Raw genomic sequence first — 16,703 nt, forward strand, 5'->3', positions numbered from 1 at the left:
CAGCAAACAAAAAAGAGAACATTTTCATTTGGTTTTGTGTGCGAAATGACGTCATGTGACATAAAAGGTAGCTACATTTATCAGCAGTCTAAAAGCTCGATGCAGAGATATGAGACTACACAAGTATGCACGAGTACATCCAGGCCATGCCGGAAGCCAGGTAGAGCAGGTGGAGTGACGTCATAAACTTCTTCGGTCATGGAAATGAACTAAGGAATAAAACTCTTTTCTTTTTTAAAGGGAATCTAACTAGAAAACACAAGCCAGAGTTTCGATAAGATTGCACAACAACTGAACAAACACTAAATACAAATCAAGTTATAGACGGTCTGGCCTACAACAAAACATCTGTTGTGAGGGAAAACTTACGCTTGCAAAGTACTGTGCAGCGTATCGTTCTTCAATAAATAAGTTTTCAACATTTACAAATCTGTTTATCACTTGTTGCAGGTCGCAGTTTTTTTATTCGCCAAACCGAAAGAGAAAATGTGGGTCACAGTCGCGCGAGGGGGAGCAAAAGCACACTGTATTAGACACACACGCACACACATATGCACTTCGAGCGTGAAGATTTTGCAACCAAGATGGCGTGTGTGTGCGAGTCGATAACAAATTAGTTATAAAAGCAACAGCTAAAATCCGAAGTCCGTACGACATGCAACTGTATTTTCATAATCCGACAGGGGGCATAGAAAGTGGGAAGAAAGAAAGCATGAATCATGTGAAAAGGAAAAGGTACTCACACCCACCCAAAAGACGAAAGAGAGAGGCAGAGAGAGAGAGAGAGAAAAAGCCGCGTCAGAAATTTTCAGAACATCAAACGCAAAGCATAACATCAAAACACACACAAGTGCACGCATACAATTAGGAATGTTGCGTGTGCTTGACCAAACCCAAAAAACAAAAACAACACTTATTAGGGAAGTACAAAAGATGGCGTCACCGGCCATAACCTCTGCCCATCATAGCAGTAGAAGCATAACAGTAAAGATTCCATTTAGTTTCCAAAAGATTAATTCAACGAACAGCGCACATTTTCACCAGAAGAAATTCTAATTTATAAGAAACTCACCGTGGCTGCTTTTCTAAATGTCGGTCGGCCGATCCTCCAGTCGTTTCACACACACGAGCACAAGTCAATACAATCACTATGGGAGCACACGCTTTTTGTTATACACTCGCTCGCTCTCGTAATGCACAAAACATAGACTAACATGAAAAGATGATAAAATTTAAAAGATTTATTGCTTTTGACCAAAGGGTTTTGCTTTTCAAAACGGCACAGGCACTTTACACTGCACGGTCACATTTAACGTTTAACGTTGCTTATGTTAGAGGCGCACGCACACGTCCGCACAACTCGAAGAACAAGACGCAAGAACGAGAGCTGGAAGGCGGTCCGGTCGTCAGTGTTCGTTAACGCCAAAAGTTGCGCAGTGTTTCCAAAAATTAAAAATTGGGGACAGGAAAAAATGGGGAGCTAACATATTAATGAAATAAAAATCAATTTCAGAATAAATAATGCACAAATTGTTGTGACGCCATGTCGCTATGCACAAATGAGACAGAGCAGAAAGAGAGATAGAGAGAGCTGTTCGACTGGAAAGCGGCCTGGAAGTGTATCATCCTGCTACGCCCAAATACATTCACAATTATGTTGGGTGTGTATGTGTGCGTTCGCATATGTATTGGGGCGAATATGTGAAACAACAACGCCGCGAGTCCTGTTTTCGCCACTTTGACCACAAGAATTGCTTCGTTTATGCTTCTCTTTCCGCACTTTTAGGTATTCCGCGCTCAGCAACTGTGTCAATTAACCCCCAGCCCACGCCGATTATGTCATATTATTGATACAAATACAAGTACACTTATTAACGACGACTCCTCACCGGCAAGGCAATGCCGTGAAAAAATCAATGAGTTGAGTGCGCGTCGGCTACGTTTTCCCTCTCAACACCCACGTTTCCTAACTTAAGTTAACACCCCGTATCAAACCGTACAGAAAAATGGCTCCGCCAGCAAAGTACTATATGTTCGATTCTTAATCACTATTAATTCAGTCTAAATGCTAAAAATTACACAGAATATTCACAGCGCGACGACCGCGAAAGCGCTTCGTTGGATTGTTTTTTCGATTTCTTTGTGATTTGTTTTCGTTTCTACACCTCTACATTTTACATTTACATTTGCGCAATTTATTACATCGCAACTACACGGTTACTACACATTCGCTACATAATGGCAGACAATATCGGCTTTTTGTCCTCAAGGTATATTGTCCTCACACTCGAGGTAAGGTTCGTACGAACATAGCAAGTCGCCTTGGTTTTTTGTGCCTGTTTTCCATACCCTTTTTATAGCCCACTAAAAATTACGACTCATTTTTGCGTCGGAGAGAGAGCACCAACTTAAGCCCCCTCTATTTAAACAGTTCAACGACTTGAGGTAAATGGCGGCAAATATTACTTTGATTGAATAATTTGCTTGATTTAAGTTGGCATGTTAATTTTGTTTAGGTAATCATTATTGCTTTCTGCGGCTTACCTCAAGTTGTTCAGCTATATAAATATAGGGTTTTTAATGGTGCGCTAAGAGGGTTAAGGTGATTATTCAATATTCAAAAATGTTGTTTTGATCAATTTTTTTACCGAATATCAATGAAAAAGTTCCGCTGATCCAATATACATAAAATAGATAAGATATGCATATAGCACCGAAATCTGCTGGTGGCTTCTTTGCCTACTTCAAGACTGAACCTGGACGCAGACTAGTCTTTTACACAGCGGGCGCCACGACTATTGGCCTATTTGTTGGAAACTTCCTCCCCCACACATTTGGACTGAAATATTACCGCGATTTCGTGCAATGCTACCAGTAGGTGAGAAAATGGCTGGTTTTAAGAAGCCAATCTAATGATTTCTGACGCTTTATTTCAGACATGGCGTGGAAAGGCCCGTGCCTGAAGCAGTAAAGAAACGCCTGGAACAAGCGCTGGATAAACTGCAGGTGGAACCCTTTGAGCGCAAGTTCGTCAAACCCTTCACCGTGTTCGGCTTCGATCTGTTTCAAGCTGGGACCACGAAATTCCGATTCGGGTCCGCTCTGGGCATACCTGTGAACTACGCTTACGACAGTCCCGCAGAGATAAAGCGGCCTGATATCCGCTTTAGGGACAAGCAAATTAATTGGAGCTCTCCCAGCGGAAAGCTGCTGGAACAAGCTATTGTTTTGACCGAAGATGAGCAGGTGTTTGGCCTGAGCAAGGCCATCCTCCAGTTGCAAACGTATCGTGTGCTGCTTAACTCGATATTCCCCACCGTCAGCTTTCTCATGGTCTACACCATTGGGCATTACCTGAACCTGCGCCTTAATCTGTTTGCTCGCCATGGCAGCGTAAGTACTTGGGTGGACGAGAGATTTGTGTAATCATTTGGCTTTTTTCTTCTCAGGTCCGCTTTGTCCTCTACTCCATACTGGGTCTCTTCAGCGTCGGCAGTTGGACGTTCATGAAAGACTATAATCAGGTGTCCACGGATGCTGAGATTGACAAGAAGCTGGCCACCTTGGGGCCGCAATTTGTGGCCGCAGGGGCCAGCTTCTATGATAAGCATTTGAAGAAGAACATTGCGTTGAGGGAACTCATTGGAGATAACACCTACACCGCCTTGGGCAATGAGAATTATATGCTGCGTCAGAAATCCATGCCGTTGACGGCACGCAAGTCCTTTTCTTTGGAAAAGTTGCAAGAGCTGCAAAAGGCGCAAGCCCAGCAGCCACCGACCGAGTCCCAATAAACATATTTTTTGTTACACTTTGAACGATTTATAATTTAGTTTTATACATTTAACATTTAAATGGAATAATTTATAACAGTGTAGAGCTGTCTTTTTGACGTTTCACATTGCATATGTCCCATAAATTGACTAGATTCATGCGCCCGACCGCTGGAATGGTATTATGGAATATTAAGCTTTCTAACGTAACATGCACATTCATATAGATTTAAAATGTCTCCGTCCCTACCACATCGCTGATAGTGGCCACCAAACGTCGGGCATGCTCTACAGCGCAGGTGGCTGTGACCAGTCCCAGATGGATGCAGAACAACTCATATACCCGGACCTTGCCAGGCGCCAGCTTAGGGAAGCAGAGCTCAGCCAGATCAAAGTAATAGTCCACCGAGAGGGCTCCAGGCTCGGATGGCGCCTTTGCGGTACTGCCACTGGAAGCAGCTGATGCAAGAAAATGGTGCTGAAGGTCCAGAGTTGGGCTGAGGACGCCGCCCGACTGATCCTCGAACCAGAGGAAGTACGAGTAGTGAAAGACTTTGTCCTTCCACATGACTGTAGTCTGGCCCTTCTTGAGATACCTTCGGGCAAACTCTACCATAATCCATAGTTTTGTTTTCGTAACCAGCTGATTCGGTCGGAGATCGGGGCCCAACATTTGTCCGCTGCTCCGATTCACGTACATAAAGTGAACCAGGCCGGGAAAATCCTCCAAGTAAGCATCAATCGATATATTCCGTGTAGCCTTTACAGCCAGAAACTCTGCAAATTCTAGCAACTTGGCCTCGACAAGACAGCCAAACTCGTATAGGTGATCCAGGTGCGCGCTTGAGCTATCGCACGAGGCCCGTGTGAAGAGCTGTTTTAGCTCCTTTATAAACGAGGGCACGTTCGACTCAATCCACACAAGCAGCTCCCGCTCAAAGTTTCTAAAGTACTCCATGTACATTTTGCGAAGATTTTCCCATTTAGCAGTAAACTTTTAAATGCAGCTCTCCAATTCATTCAAGTCGCCACACGTCTGTTTCAAATGCCGCTTCAGTGCAGCAAAAGTTTCTACAATAAAGGGCTCCAAATTTTCAAAGGCTGGCTTCAAAGCGTCCGAGTCTCCCTGTTGGTGTACTGTATTGATTTTTTGCACCACAAAGAAGCAGTCGTAGATGCAACTGGTTAGCGGCATATACGCGTACTCGATGACCTGGAGGAGCACCTGGTTGCCATGCAAGCGGGAAATGTGCACAATGTTGGGTACACATCCAGAGTTCTCGTCGTGGGAAGCGCCTTGCAGAAAGACCGGCACAGCACTTTGCGATGGAGAATTCAGAGACTCAAGCGCCCGTGACAAAATGCTCAGAAAAAGAAGATCGGATGCAGCCAGCAGCACTGGGTGTTTGGTACTATTGGCGGCTACCAGTTTGTTGGAGACCATCAGCAGGACATGGGCCCGGGGTAGTCCGTCCTGGCGCAGCTGCTCCAGCGTAGCATCAAGAGTCAAGTGAATTGTTCTCTTTAGTTCCTTGTTGATCACCAGCTTGGGTATGGCCTCGATTAAATATGCCTGCTCTTCCTGTGAAAGCAATGTTTCGTAGCACTCGAGGCACTGCGTCAGCAGCTCCTGTTGCCCTGCCTGGGCCCCAAAGATATTCGCTCCATAGCAATAGCGCGATAGAGTGATTGCTACGCCCATCTGTCGCGTCAGCGTGTCGACTGGCATGTGTCCAATCTTCAGGAAGGTAAATCCCAAAAGTTCCCCAAAAACCAAATTGAATCCCTTTTCGCACTGGAAGCTGTTACTGTTAATCGGACAACTGGGATCGGGGGCAGACTCCAGCAGACCTTGTTTGACGGCCACATCGCAGATTTTCTGGGTCAGTGGAGCGTTCAGTTTTTGATAGACAACATCGTTGCCGCTGTTAAATACGATTAAGCCGTTCATTTTATCATCATTTAATTTGCAAAACAGGAAAATACAGGATACACAAATTTCTTCACTGGTGCTGGGTAACGTAACGGAATGCGGAATGTAACTCTTGCAGCACCCACCCGCAGTCCTGCCATTTTAGCTTATTTTAAGCTAGATTTCGCTTATTTTAAAACAAAATTGCTTGAAAAATAATTGAAATGCTTATAGCTTGAAATCTAACTTATTTCAAATTTCATTTAGCTTATTTTGGCTCCAAAAAATTTAGTACAAAACCATTTTTTTTTTTATTTTATTGTAATATTTTTTAATTTTTACCGCGATCATTATATCATCAAATTTTGTGCATAAATGTATGGTATTTATTCGTTGATAAGTTTCAGTCACACTACACTATTGCACATGGTTTGCACATTACATACAAAAATGAATTTAAGAAGTGGTTACGCAATGGCACAACTGACCCCACAAAATCGTACTGCTGCTTTTGTAAGGCAAAAATTGGGGCCAAGTTGTGCGAATTACGGCAGCAATCTGTCGCTAAAAAACATATTGCGTCCAATGCAAGCATGGCACAAACCAACAAAATACTTCTTGTTAGAAAGTCCTCAAAAACAGAGGAGCAGAAGGCAGTTTGTTTTTACTTTGCTGAGCACTCGGTATGCTATGGCTATGAAATGGAAAAAACAATGTCATTACTTTAATTAAAAATTTAAAAAAAAAATTTATCAATAAAATTAAATTAACCATTATTTTGATGTTTTTATGGTTAGCTTATTTTTAAGCCATTTTGTTTTTTACTTTTTAGCTTATTCTAGCTTATTTTGTTCTTCAAACTAGCTTAAGGTGACTCTCAAAATCTGGCAGAACTGCGCACTCCCACCCCCGCCAAAAGTCAGTGTTGTTCGGCAGCACTAGAAAATCAGATGTTGATGACTGACTTTCTTCTTCTTACCACATGCGCTTTTGTTATCAAAAACTCCGTGAAAGATCAAGTTGAACTTAGTTATTGTAAGCATGGGACGTTTAATTCTGGAGCACACCCTACAAGGACACAAGGGACGGATTTGGGGTGTGGCCTGGCATCCGAAGGGGAACGTCTTCGCTTCTTGTGGCGAAGACAAAGCCATACGCGTATGGTCTCTGTCGGGGAATACTTGGAGCACGAAAACCATTCTCTCGGACGGACACAAGCGCACCATACGCGAGATACGCTGATCCCCGTGCGGTCAGTATTTGGCCTCGGCCAGCTTTGATGCAACTACAGCGATTTGGTCAAAGTCCTCTGGCGAATTCGAATGCAATGCTACGCTGGAGGGTCACGAGAACGAAGTGAAAAGTGTTAGTTGGTCGAGGTCCGGTGGACTATTGGCCACTTGCTCCCGGAACAAGTCTGTCTGGATCTGGGAAGTGGCAGGTGATGATGAGTTTGAATGCGCCGCCGTACTAAATGCTCACAAACAGGATGTCAAGCGTGTGGTGTGGCACCCGACGAAGGATATTTTGGCATCCGCCTCATATGATAGTACCATTAAAATGTTTGCCGAGAGCCAGTTGGACAGCGACTGGGATTGCACAGCCACATTGTCCTCCCACACGAGCACAGTTTGGAGCATTGACTTTGACGCCGAGGGCGACCGGTTGGTCTCCTGCAGCGATGACAAAACGCTCAAGATTTGGAGAGCCTACCATCCGGGCAACGATGCTGGCATAGCCACGCTAGATAAACAATCCGTTTGGAAGTGTGTCTGCACCTTGTCTGATCAGCACTCGAGAGCCATCTATGATGTGACCTGGTGCAAGCTGACGGGTTTGATTGCCACCGGCTGTGGTGATGATGGGATTCGGATATTTAAGGAGACCAGCGACTCCAAGCGAGATGAACCAACATTCGAGCAACTCACCGCAGAGGAGACTGCTCATGAGCAGGACGTCAACGCGGTGGAGTGGAACCCTGCTGTAGCCGGACAATTGATCTCCTGCAGCGATGACGGCACCATCAAGATATGGAAGGTGGCTGATTAGCAATCCGATCAATGTGTTGTAGGTTATAAGTGTTTAAGCAAAGTTTAGTTTGATTTTTATACGAATAAAGTTTCTTCCTAATAAGAAATAAAAGTATTTAAATTACAGATAATATTGAACTAATAAATGCTCCTCTAAGCTTTTTCTCTTAAATAATCTCAAATACTTCTTGTTAAGAAAGGGGTCCTGCAGGGTTTTAAACAACCTTTTGGCCTTACGGGGCCCCAGACCGATCACCTGTGACAGTCTCTCCTCACTGGCAGTGATCACATTTCCCAGGTTACCAAAAGTCTGAAGAAGCGTGACGGCATCCGTTTTGTTCACAGGCTTGATGTTGGTCAGAGCGGCCACCAGCTAAGATCAATAAGCATTATTAATATTATGAGCATATTTAGGAGTATACATATTTGATAACATTGTTGTACTGCACCTTTTGATGAGGATTCGATTCTACTCGTTCCATTATCAAGTCAGGTGGTCGCTTTTCAAACTGCTTGTAGGTTTCAATTATTTTGCCAGCCTCCTCTGCATTCCAGGCCAGCATCATGGTAAGATCTGCTAGCAGTGATATCCGAGTCAAGCTTTTAAGAGCGTTGTGCGGCTCCGGAGTGTCTACTTGGAGCAGCAAGACACGTATCTCATACATCTTGCCCAGAGTCTTCAGTCGCTGACAAATGTAATCTGGATTGAGATTGTGATACTTGAGCGATAGGAAAAGGATGAAGGAAGTCCGGCCCACAACATAGTCGGGTACAATGTCATCGCGAAATTCCAGAGGTACGTTCTGTATAGATTTTAGTATTGGATTGCCTCGCTGCTTGCTGTGGACAAGGACGCTGTGCGGATTTGAACCCGGCTTGGCGGCTGTGATTAAAGCGGAAGTGTTGTTGCTGCTATTACCGGTTGATGTCGCAGCGGGAACGGCCTGCACCTTAGGCTTCTTGGGCGATGTAGGCATTTCCATGGAGCCCAAAACATCATTAAAAGAATCATCGTCGAAATCATCCATTCTATCCTTCTAAAACAGCCGGAAAATTGTATTACGTTTTCCGGCACTGTTTTTAGTGCCATCTGGCAGCTCTGTCATTGTTTGGCTGTTTTGGCTTCTTAAAAAGAGATACGTCGAAAAAAATTCCATATATCTTTGACTTGGAACCATACATTTAAAATTCAATTAGATGTAGAAGATCTATTTTCGAATTGATGCTAGGAAAGTTATAACTTTTTTGCGTTATATTCTTAATATCTGCTGGCGCTGGCCTGCAGCCGGAAAGCAGCCAGAATAACGCCACTTTGGCATCACTGTTAGCTCTCTTTCCTTTTCCACTGTCATAGCACCGAAGTGTGTGCGTGCGTGTTATTTTCAACAAGATTTGATTCAATAAATTGGAATACAATTATTAGATATATGACTTCGCATCCGGTTTTTATTGACCTTTCCTTGGACGAGCAGGTAAAGTTTGAGTGACAGCTATGTGTCCCGTTTTCGACGGACTAAACCGAATTTGAGGTTATGTTGTCCCGAAAGGGTGCAAAACAAACTGGAAGCTAATATTTAAACATATTCGCAATAGGTGCAAGAGCTGCGCAAGTATTTCAAGAAGTTGGGAGCCGAAATCTCATCTGAGAAATCCAACAAAGGCGTTGAAGATGATTTGCACAAAATCATTGGCGTCTGCGATGTTTGCTTCAAAGATGGAGAGCCTTCTCGCATCTTCAATAGCATAGTGTCCATAATGATAACGGTGAGTAAGCATCAGAGAATTCAAGATGCAGGTTTTAATTACTTCTGATTTGTAGATCCCCCTGGACCGCGGAGAGAACATTGTGTTGGCGTACTGCGAAAAGATGACCAAGGCGCCGAACCAGCCGCTGGGCAAGGTGTGCTTGCAGTCGCTGTGGCGTCTGTTCAACAATCTGGACACGGCCTCACCCTTGCGCTACCATGTCTACTACCATCTGGTGCAGGTGGCCAAGCAATGCGAACAGGTTTTGGAAGTCTTCACTGGAGTGGATCAGCTAAAAACTCAGTTTGCCAATTGCCCGCCATCCTCTGAACAAATGCAGAAGTTGTACCGCCTGCTCCATGATGTCACCAAGGATACTAACATGGAGCTCTCTTCCAAGGTAATGATTGAGCTGCTGGGCACATATACGGCTGACAATGCCTGTGTGGCACGCGAGGATGCCATGAAGTGCATTGTCACCGCCCTGGCCGATCCCAATACATTCCTACTGGATCCGTTGCTAGCGTTGAAGCCAGTGCGCTTCTTGGAGGGCGATCTCATCCACGATTTGCTTTCCATTTTTGTCTCTGACAAATTGCCATCGTACGTTCAGTTCTACGAGGATCACAAGGAGTTTGTCAACTCTCAGGGATTAAACCACGAACAGAACATGAAGAAGATTCGCCTGCTGACGTTCATGCAGTTGGCCGAGAGCAATCCAGAAATGACCTTCGATACCCTGACCAAGGAGCTGCAAATCACCGAAGATGAAGTGGAACCCTTCGTCATCCACGTGCTCAAGACGAAACTGGTGCGTGCTCGCTTGGATCAGGCCAACCGCAAGGTACACATTTCATCGACCATGCATCGTACATTTGGCGCACCGCAATGGGAACAGCTGCGGGACTTATTGCAGGCCTGGAAGGAGAACCTGAGCTCAGTCCGTGATGGTCTCACAAATGTTTCATCCGCGCAATTGGATCTGGCCCGAACACAAAAGCTGATACACTAGACAGCCGTCATAAATGGTACATAAAAACGAAACATAATCGAAATGATTGGCCAAGAAAAAACAAATATTTCGGGGCGTTTGAATTACAAACTAAATTATTTTCAAGAATGCGTAGAAAGCTTGAATAAATTTCTAAGTAAATCGAACGTAAAAGCCATTTCTCGTTAAATGCGTCACTACAGTAGGTCCTCGTTTGTCTGGATTGCGTTTAAGCTGAGATTTCTCCAGGAGATTTATAGCTCCTCATGCGCCTTGGACTGCTGGCGGTCCTTCTCCTTGGGGAAGGATCAAAATTAGGATGGAAAGCCGTTAGAGTCCCTCTCACGTTTCACAAATGCGCTATACGATGAGATACAGTTTCCAATAAACTGATTCGATTGCCCCAAAATGGCCAACTCTAAATAAGGATCATCTTCGGGCAACCTGTGCACGGAGATGCCCATGCGGCTGAGCGCCGCATTTAGCTCTCCGATCATGTGATTAGCATCGGATGCCACAAATACGGATTTGATCTCATTGTTGGGCTGCGTCTGGCGCACATTTTTGATGGTCCTCTTCAGTTGTCGCACTATGTAGCAGAAGGACACACGCTCCGATTCCGGCCAGATGTCGTCCGCCAGATGCCACATAAAGTCCGACATCAGTATGACCCGATGGTAATCCTTGAGCGGATCCACGTCAAAGTACGTATTGAAGGGCACCTGTCGGGAGCGCATTTCACCCTTGCGATACTCCACCCATGGTGGTAGAATAAGGGTGCGATTCAGACCCTTTGCAAAGGCCAATGAGCCGAGAAAATGGTCAGCTTGGTTGCCAAAGCGCCCTAAGGGGGAGTATCAATACTGTACTTGAATACAGATCCAACAAAGATCCAACGCCAGACTTACCCAGGCAGGGACAGTAAGTGAGATAGCCGTTGGGGTCGCGCTCCAAATTGGCCCATGCTGCGGCTGTTACAGTGCAAATTAAATAAATAAAAGGGAACTTTAATTTAAGCCACTGCATTCTGCCGGCTTCGTCTTCATCCAATTCAGACTGGATCGCAGATCCACGCGCTAAGCGACTGTATTGACATGGTCTGGCAACCTTCGTCAATCCAGTCAATTGTTGATTGCTGTTATTGTTAAAAATTCATTTAGATATTTAAAATTTGTAAAAAATTGGGACGAATAGAAAAATGTTGAGTCAGTAAGTAAGATAGCTACCCTGCCAGTTGGCCAATACTAATACCTCAGTGTCTTCGCAGTTACAGCAAAAAGGTGCTCCTCAGACACTGGTCCTGGCGGAACTTTCAGTCCTGCCGACGAAACTTCATCGAGAGCCCCACAGAGCCGCCGCCGTACCACTGGCACAAGCCCATGGGCCAGCATACGGACATAAGAGTCTACAACAATGGAATGCGCCGGAAAGTTCCCCTGATACTACGTAACCCGAACATGGTCACCTGGTACACATGCGGCCCAACAGTCTACGACTCTGCCCATCTAGGCTATGCCAGCACCTATGTGAAGGTGGACATCGTTCAACGCATTCTACGGAACTATTTCAATATAAATCTCGTCACTGCCATGAATATTACAGATGTGGACGACAAAATCATTAGGAAAGCCCGCGATTCCGGCTGCGATTGGCTGGGAATGGCCCGTACCTATGAAGCCGAGTTTAAACAGGACATGCTGCGTCTCAACGTCCAGCCACCGGAGAAGAGCTCATCAACGATTCGCATGCCTACGTGACGGAGGACAATTCTGTTTACTTTGACGTGTCCAAGTACCCACACTATGGCAAACTGCAGAGGCTGGGCATGAGCACCGAAGAGAAGTCGGATCTGTTTAAGCACAACAGTGCGGACTTTGCTCTTTGGAAAACCAAGAAGGAGGCTGATGAGCCCAGTTGGGCGGCTCCTTGGGGTGGAGAGGGTCGCCCCGGCTGGCACATTGAATGCAGTGCCATTGCCGGATTCTTTTTCGGGCACAAACTGGAGTTTCATGCTGGCGGCCATGCTAACTTTTGGCATTACCAAACTGGCCGAGACGGAGAGCCTTTCACAGGAGATAGCAACCTGCTGGAACAGCATGGAATCCAAATACGTGACCATAAAGAAGGCAGCTCTTGGGTCTACGCTTCACGAGCCGCCGCCAGTGAAAGCAAACAGTGAAAGCATTTGGCTGTGCCAAATGAAAACCAAAATGGAAATGAGAGTGTTGTGTCTACGTCATGGTTATTATTACATAAATTCAAATCTGAGACTCAATTTGAATGGTCGTTCGGGTGGGGTGCTGCCATGCTCAGCCTTGTACAGATCCTTGGTTATGAGATAGTCTCGGACTAGCTTGAAGAATGCTTCCATGCTGGTGAATGCCACAAAGCTGATGGACAGCACAAAGTGCCACTCGATGGTGGCCGGACTAAGAGAGGCGATCTCCACCAGCAATATGGCTGCCTGCAGAGTGGCAAGCGTCGAGTAAATGACAGTGGGATAGTTTTTGGGGAGAGAGATTATCAGAATATGTAGTCCATGCGTGGGTGTCTCGGTCCACACTCACATAGAAGCGCACATGGCTGGCATTTCCGGGTGTGGCCACCGTCACCAGTCCCAGGCTGCGATAGAGTCCTCCGTTGTGCTTAACCACAATGCCATGACCGTAGGCCGTAAATTTCGACCAGGCGAACGCACTAGCGGCCACAATTAGTTGCGATGGCGCCGGGTCCCGGTCGATTCGCTGCCAGCAGCCCAAGTGCAAGGTGGCTCTGTGCAAAATTTCGCTGTACCTGGCGGGATACAGGTATGCGGCGCATAAACTAAACGCCCCCAGACACACAATGATGCAATGCTGTGCGGCCTGCATCACGTAGTAGTTGACATTCACGGCCAGACAACATGGCACCAGACCGCTGTAGTAGGCATTGAGCATTGAGGTGAATATGAGCTGTTTGAACCGTTTGTTGAAGTCGTGCCGCAGCGTCTCGATCTCCTCGATGCGTACGGCGTTGGTAGTGCAGCTGTGGACAGGCATGTCGTTTATGTAGACACCGGGCAGCTCGAAGCGGGTTCGCAGAAATGGCTCCAGTTGGAAGCCAAAGATGAGCAGATAGATGATCACTCTGTGGAGAGGTAGACTCCATTGTGATATCATTTACGGATCAGATACGAATTTTAGGAATGCTTACGGATAGGTCAGGAAGAGCAGCAATACGTAGCTGTGCTTCTGATACAGTTTCAGAGCACACAAACCCAAGCCCAGCTGCACCAAGCCACCAAATGTGTACTTGATGGCCGTGCGTATTATATGTTGCGTCTTCTCGTTTGTCTTCACTTTGGCCAGCAGAACACAGTATACCAGCCTTCGCGTATTGACTATGAGTATCAGATATCGTAAATACGGATCGATTAGCTCTATGTTCTGGAAGAAAAAGCAAAGGCTCTATAGACATCTATGCATGTAAAACTTTGGCGAAGCCAACCACCATGTGCCTTGTGTGACTTTGGGACAGCCACCAGTTTGTGCGATATATGTTTATGAACTGCACAATGACTGCTCCCATAGTAAAGGCTCACGTTATCAGCCCGCTTAGCCACTCGGATGTGGTGGAGTGTTCCGGAAATGGTACATGTTTGGGCATGGTGCTGCCCGGCGTCTGGGCCGGTGGCGTTTTGCCGCCAATCATGTTCGCGTAGACGTCCTGGGCTTCGCTGGAGCTGCTGCCGTCACTGCTGCGCTCTTCATAAGCCATTTTAAGTTAGCCAATTGTGTTCCCTAGGACTTGCAACTACATTTAAACAATTTCAAGTATTCAATGTTTTTGTGCGGCTGGAAAACAAGTAAAAAAAAACCTAAAAATAATCGAACCATAAAAACATCAAAATAATGGACAGTTGAATTTTATTGATATACTTTTTTTTAAATTTTTTATTAAAGTAATGACATGGTTTTTTCCACTTCATTATTGTTGAGCAACGTATAACAAGTCCATCGCTAAGCGAAGAACCATCGGCAAAGGAGAACAAGATGAGAATGGAAGAGACGAAAATTTGTATACACACATATTCTTACCGCCGCTGCGACGGCATTTTCTCAGTACCAAATAGACATCGAACTGGACAAGAACAAAATAAATACAGTCCACTAAAATCAAATCCGTCGAGCATATTATTCGCGAACATTCTTTGGTCCTTCGAGCCGGATTCTTGAACAGTTTTGTGTGCTTTGGTGTTCATTGAAAATTGTTTACAATGGAACAATTAAAGGCATTGGTAAAAGCCCGTGGCAGACTCTAGGCCATTATCACTCGCGAATTGGCTTGGGCTGAACGGGAGGAACCAACTACAACGGCGCAGGTCACCTCACGAATGAAACTGCTCCAATCGGCTTGGAAGAGTTCTCACAACTTGGAGATTCCATAGCCCTTCTCGAACACGTGGATGGGTATGGGGATCCAGAGGAAGACAATGCACTCTACGAGGAAAAGTATCTATTGGCACATGCAATGATTTTGGAGAAAAAGGGGTTAGTACAACCAACTACAACTGCAACGATCAAAGGGGATGGCAGCAGAGAGTTTCATCTAAACAACGACGCAGTACTCAGCCTGCTACAACAGCAAAAACAGCTATTTGAACAGTTAGCTGCAAACCAGAACACGACGAACATGTCTATGCGTGCTGCTGGAGAGAGCGAGAGCGTCGAGTTTAGAGGCGCGGTAAATTCGAATTCTGCAGTTGGTGCGGTCACACCAATACAGAGCGAATTGCCAAAAATTCAAATCAAACGGTTCGCTGGCAGCTACACAGAGTGGCCAGCATTTCAGGATATCTATGAAAGTACAATTCATAGCAAGCAGCATTTGACGAACACACAGAAGTTTCATCATTTGAAAACACTACTCATCGATGAGGCTGCCAACTTGGTACGACATTTGGCGATCACGGACACTGCTTACAACACTGCATGGGAGCGTCTCAAGGAAAGGTACAATCGGCCGAGGCATATCGTAAACTCGTTTTTGGAACAATTTAAACTACTAAAATTGATGCGGCGATTTTGCGTAAAGTGTCCGACGGTGCAAACGAAATTGTACGTGGTCTGGACGCCGTAAATCAAACGGGACGCGACTGTTGGATTATATATCTAGCACTGGAAAAACTTGATGCCGACACGAGGCGCAGGTGGATTGAACGCAGTTTGAATAAAGACTCACCCACTCTCGACGACTTCTTCAAGTTCTTGGATGCTCGTTGCGAGGAATTGGAACTAAGCAAAGTGGAGCCTGCGTCTGAAGGGAAAACAGTAACTCACGGGGACAAATCAAAAAGAATCACACTCTCGATGGTGGCAGTTGAAGGCAGCAACTGCACCAAATGCCATTCGACACAACACATTCTGTATGGCTGTCCACAATTTTTGGAAATGACAGGTTTGCAAAGGCGCTCTTTTGTAAAAGATAAAAATCTATGCTATAACTGTTTGAAGCCTGGTCATTTGAGCAACAAGTGTAAATCAAAATACACATGTAAACAATGCAAAGGTCATCACCATTCACTACTCCATTTACCAGATACTACATCGGGTATTATCGGGACCTTTGCGCAAACAAAAGGGGATAATCAGAGCAATTCAAACGCGCATTATAACACTTCGTTGACTTCAAGTCACATTGCCCAAGCAGAGGGCACACCATCGATTGTATGTGCGCAAGGCACTGCACAATCTACTCAAGCAAAAGGATTGAACAGAAGCACATTACCCACGGCCATGGTTTATGTTAAAAACGCAAATGGGGACTACATAACATGTCGCCTCTTATTGGATACTGGCTCAGAACTCTCGTATATACCGGAACGTTGCATTCACGCTCTTGGATTGGCACGGTCACAGTCACGCATCCTTGTTTCGGGAATATCTTCAGTAAAAGCCGACACCACAAGGGGATTCAGCACACTTCACATCAAGTCCCGAATTTCTGAGGATTATTTGACTGTAAACGCCCATGTACTTGGCAGAATCACTTCATCAATGCGAAGGCAAAACATTGATGCATCGGCACTCGATGTGTTTAGTGATCTTCAATTGGCTGACACACACTTCTGCACAAACGCACCAATTGACATACTATTGGGTAGCGAACACGTATGGTCTACATTTACAGGAAGGAAGAAGTATGACAGCAAGGGCAATCTTATCGCCATTTCATCAATTTTTGGATGGGTTATTACGGCACTCATGACACCC

The 16,703-nt window shown here is 45.3% G+C and overlaps 7 protein-coding genes and 2 pseudogenes across 8 annotated transcripts in view; 4 read left to right on the forward strand and 5 right to left on the reverse strand.

Moving 5' to 3' along the window:
• Window positions 1-2,127, reverse strand: part of LOC117191874 (protein hu-li tai shao) — a 45,339-nt gene extending 43,212 nt beyond the window's left edge. Inside the window, exons 1-2 of the mRNA XM_033396640.1 lie at window positions 2,001-2,127; window positions 1,073-1,209 (exon numbers count right to left, since the gene is read on the reverse strand). The gene's annotated coding sequence lies outside the window, so the exon portion shown is untranslated. The remainder of the gene's footprint in view (window positions 1-1,072; window positions 1,210-2,000) is intronic.
• Window positions 2,128-2,637: 510 nt separating this feature from the next.
• LOC117191876 (transmembrane protein 177-like) lies at window positions 2,638-3,818 on the forward strand. Its single transcript, XM_033396641.1, has 3 exons — window positions 2,638-2,874; window positions 2,937-3,393; window positions 3,450-3,818. The coding sequence occupies exons 1-3, from the start codon at window positions 2,702-2,704 to the stop codon at window positions 3,792-3,794; spliced, it is 975 nt and encodes a 324-aa protein (XP_033252532.1). The 5' UTR covers window positions 2,638-2,701; the 3' UTR covers window positions 3,795-3,818.
• Window positions 3,819-3,908: 90 nt separating this feature from the next.
• On the reverse strand, window positions 3,909-5,795 carry LOC117191875 (annotated as a pseudogene).
• An 868-nt stretch (window positions 5,796-6,663) lies between these two features.
• Window positions 6,664-7,861, forward strand: LOC117189951 (annotated as a pseudogene).
• Window positions 7,821-8,780, reverse strand: LOC117189952 (DNA excision repair protein ERCC-1-like). 2 transcript variants are annotated; one of them, XM_033395034.1, is made up of 3 exons: window positions 8,635-8,779; window positions 8,165-8,415; window positions 7,821-8,088 (listed from the first exon to the last, which is right to left on the reverse strand). In XM_033395034.1, the coding sequence occupies exons 1-3, from the start codon at window positions 8,741-8,743 to the stop codon at window positions 7,837-7,839; spliced, it is 612 nt and encodes a 203-aa protein (XP_033250925.1). In that variant the 5' UTR covers window positions 8,744-8,779; the 3' UTR covers window positions 7,821-7,836. The 2 variants fall into 2 exon arrangements, with proteins under 2 accessions (XP_033250925.1, XP_033250924.1); XM_033395033.1 differs by having other exon boundaries at window positions 8,165-8,780.
• Window positions 8,781-9,041: 261 nt separating this feature from the next.
• On the forward strand, window positions 9,042-10,619 carry LOC117189949 (eukaryotic translation initiation factor 3 subunit M-like). The gene is made up of 3 exons (XM_033395031.1): window positions 9,042-9,187; window positions 9,309-9,479; window positions 9,535-10,619. The coding sequence occupies exons 1-3, from the start codon at window positions 9,143-9,145 to the stop codon at window positions 10,471-10,473; spliced, it is 1,155 nt and encodes a 384-aa protein (XP_033250922.1). The 5' UTR covers window positions 9,042-9,142; the 3' UTR covers window positions 10,474-10,619.
• Window positions 10,541-11,524, reverse strand: LOC108159794 (GDP-fucose protein O-fucosyltransferase 1). Its single transcript, XM_017293356.2, has 2 exons — window positions 11,361-11,524; window positions 10,541-11,296 (listed from the first exon to the last, which is right to left on the reverse strand). Exons 1-2 carry the CDS (start codon window positions 11,476-11,478, stop codon window positions 10,767-10,769), a joined length of 648 nt encoding a protein of 215 aa, XP_017148845.2. The 5' UTR covers window positions 11,479-11,524; the 3' UTR covers window positions 10,541-10,766.
• A 53-nt stretch (window positions 11,525-11,577) lies between these two features.
• On the forward strand, window positions 11,578-12,727 carry LOC117189953 (probable cysteine--tRNA ligase, mitochondrial). The gene is made up of 2 exons (XM_033395035.1): window positions 11,578-11,661; window positions 11,720-12,727. Exons 1-2 carry the CDS (start codon window positions 11,651-11,653, stop codon window positions 12,207-12,209), a joined length of 501 nt encoding a protein of 166 aa, XP_033250926.1. The 5' UTR covers window positions 11,578-11,650; the 3' UTR covers window positions 12,210-12,727.
• LOC117189950 (transmembrane protein 39A-like) lies at window positions 12,683-14,308 on the reverse strand. The gene is made up of 4 exons (XM_033395032.1): window positions 13,939-14,308; window positions 13,645-13,877; window positions 13,020-13,578; window positions 12,683-12,916 (listed from the first exon to the last, which is right to left on the reverse strand). The coding sequence occupies exons 1-4, from the start codon at window positions 14,017-14,019 to the stop codon at window positions 12,701-12,703; spliced, it is 1,089 nt and encodes a 362-aa protein (XP_033250923.1). The 5' UTR covers window positions 14,020-14,308; the 3' UTR covers window positions 12,683-12,700.
• Window positions 14,309-16,703: the final 2,395 nt, after the last annotated feature.

This window comes from Drosophila miranda, assembly GCF_003369915.1.
Source record: "Drosophila miranda strain MSH22 chromosome Y unlocalized genomic scaffold, D.miranda_PacBio2.1 Contig_Y1_pilon, whole genome shotgun sequence".
NCBI classification, from domain to species: Eukaryota; Metazoa; Arthropoda; class Insecta; order Diptera; family Drosophilidae; genus Drosophila; species Drosophila miranda.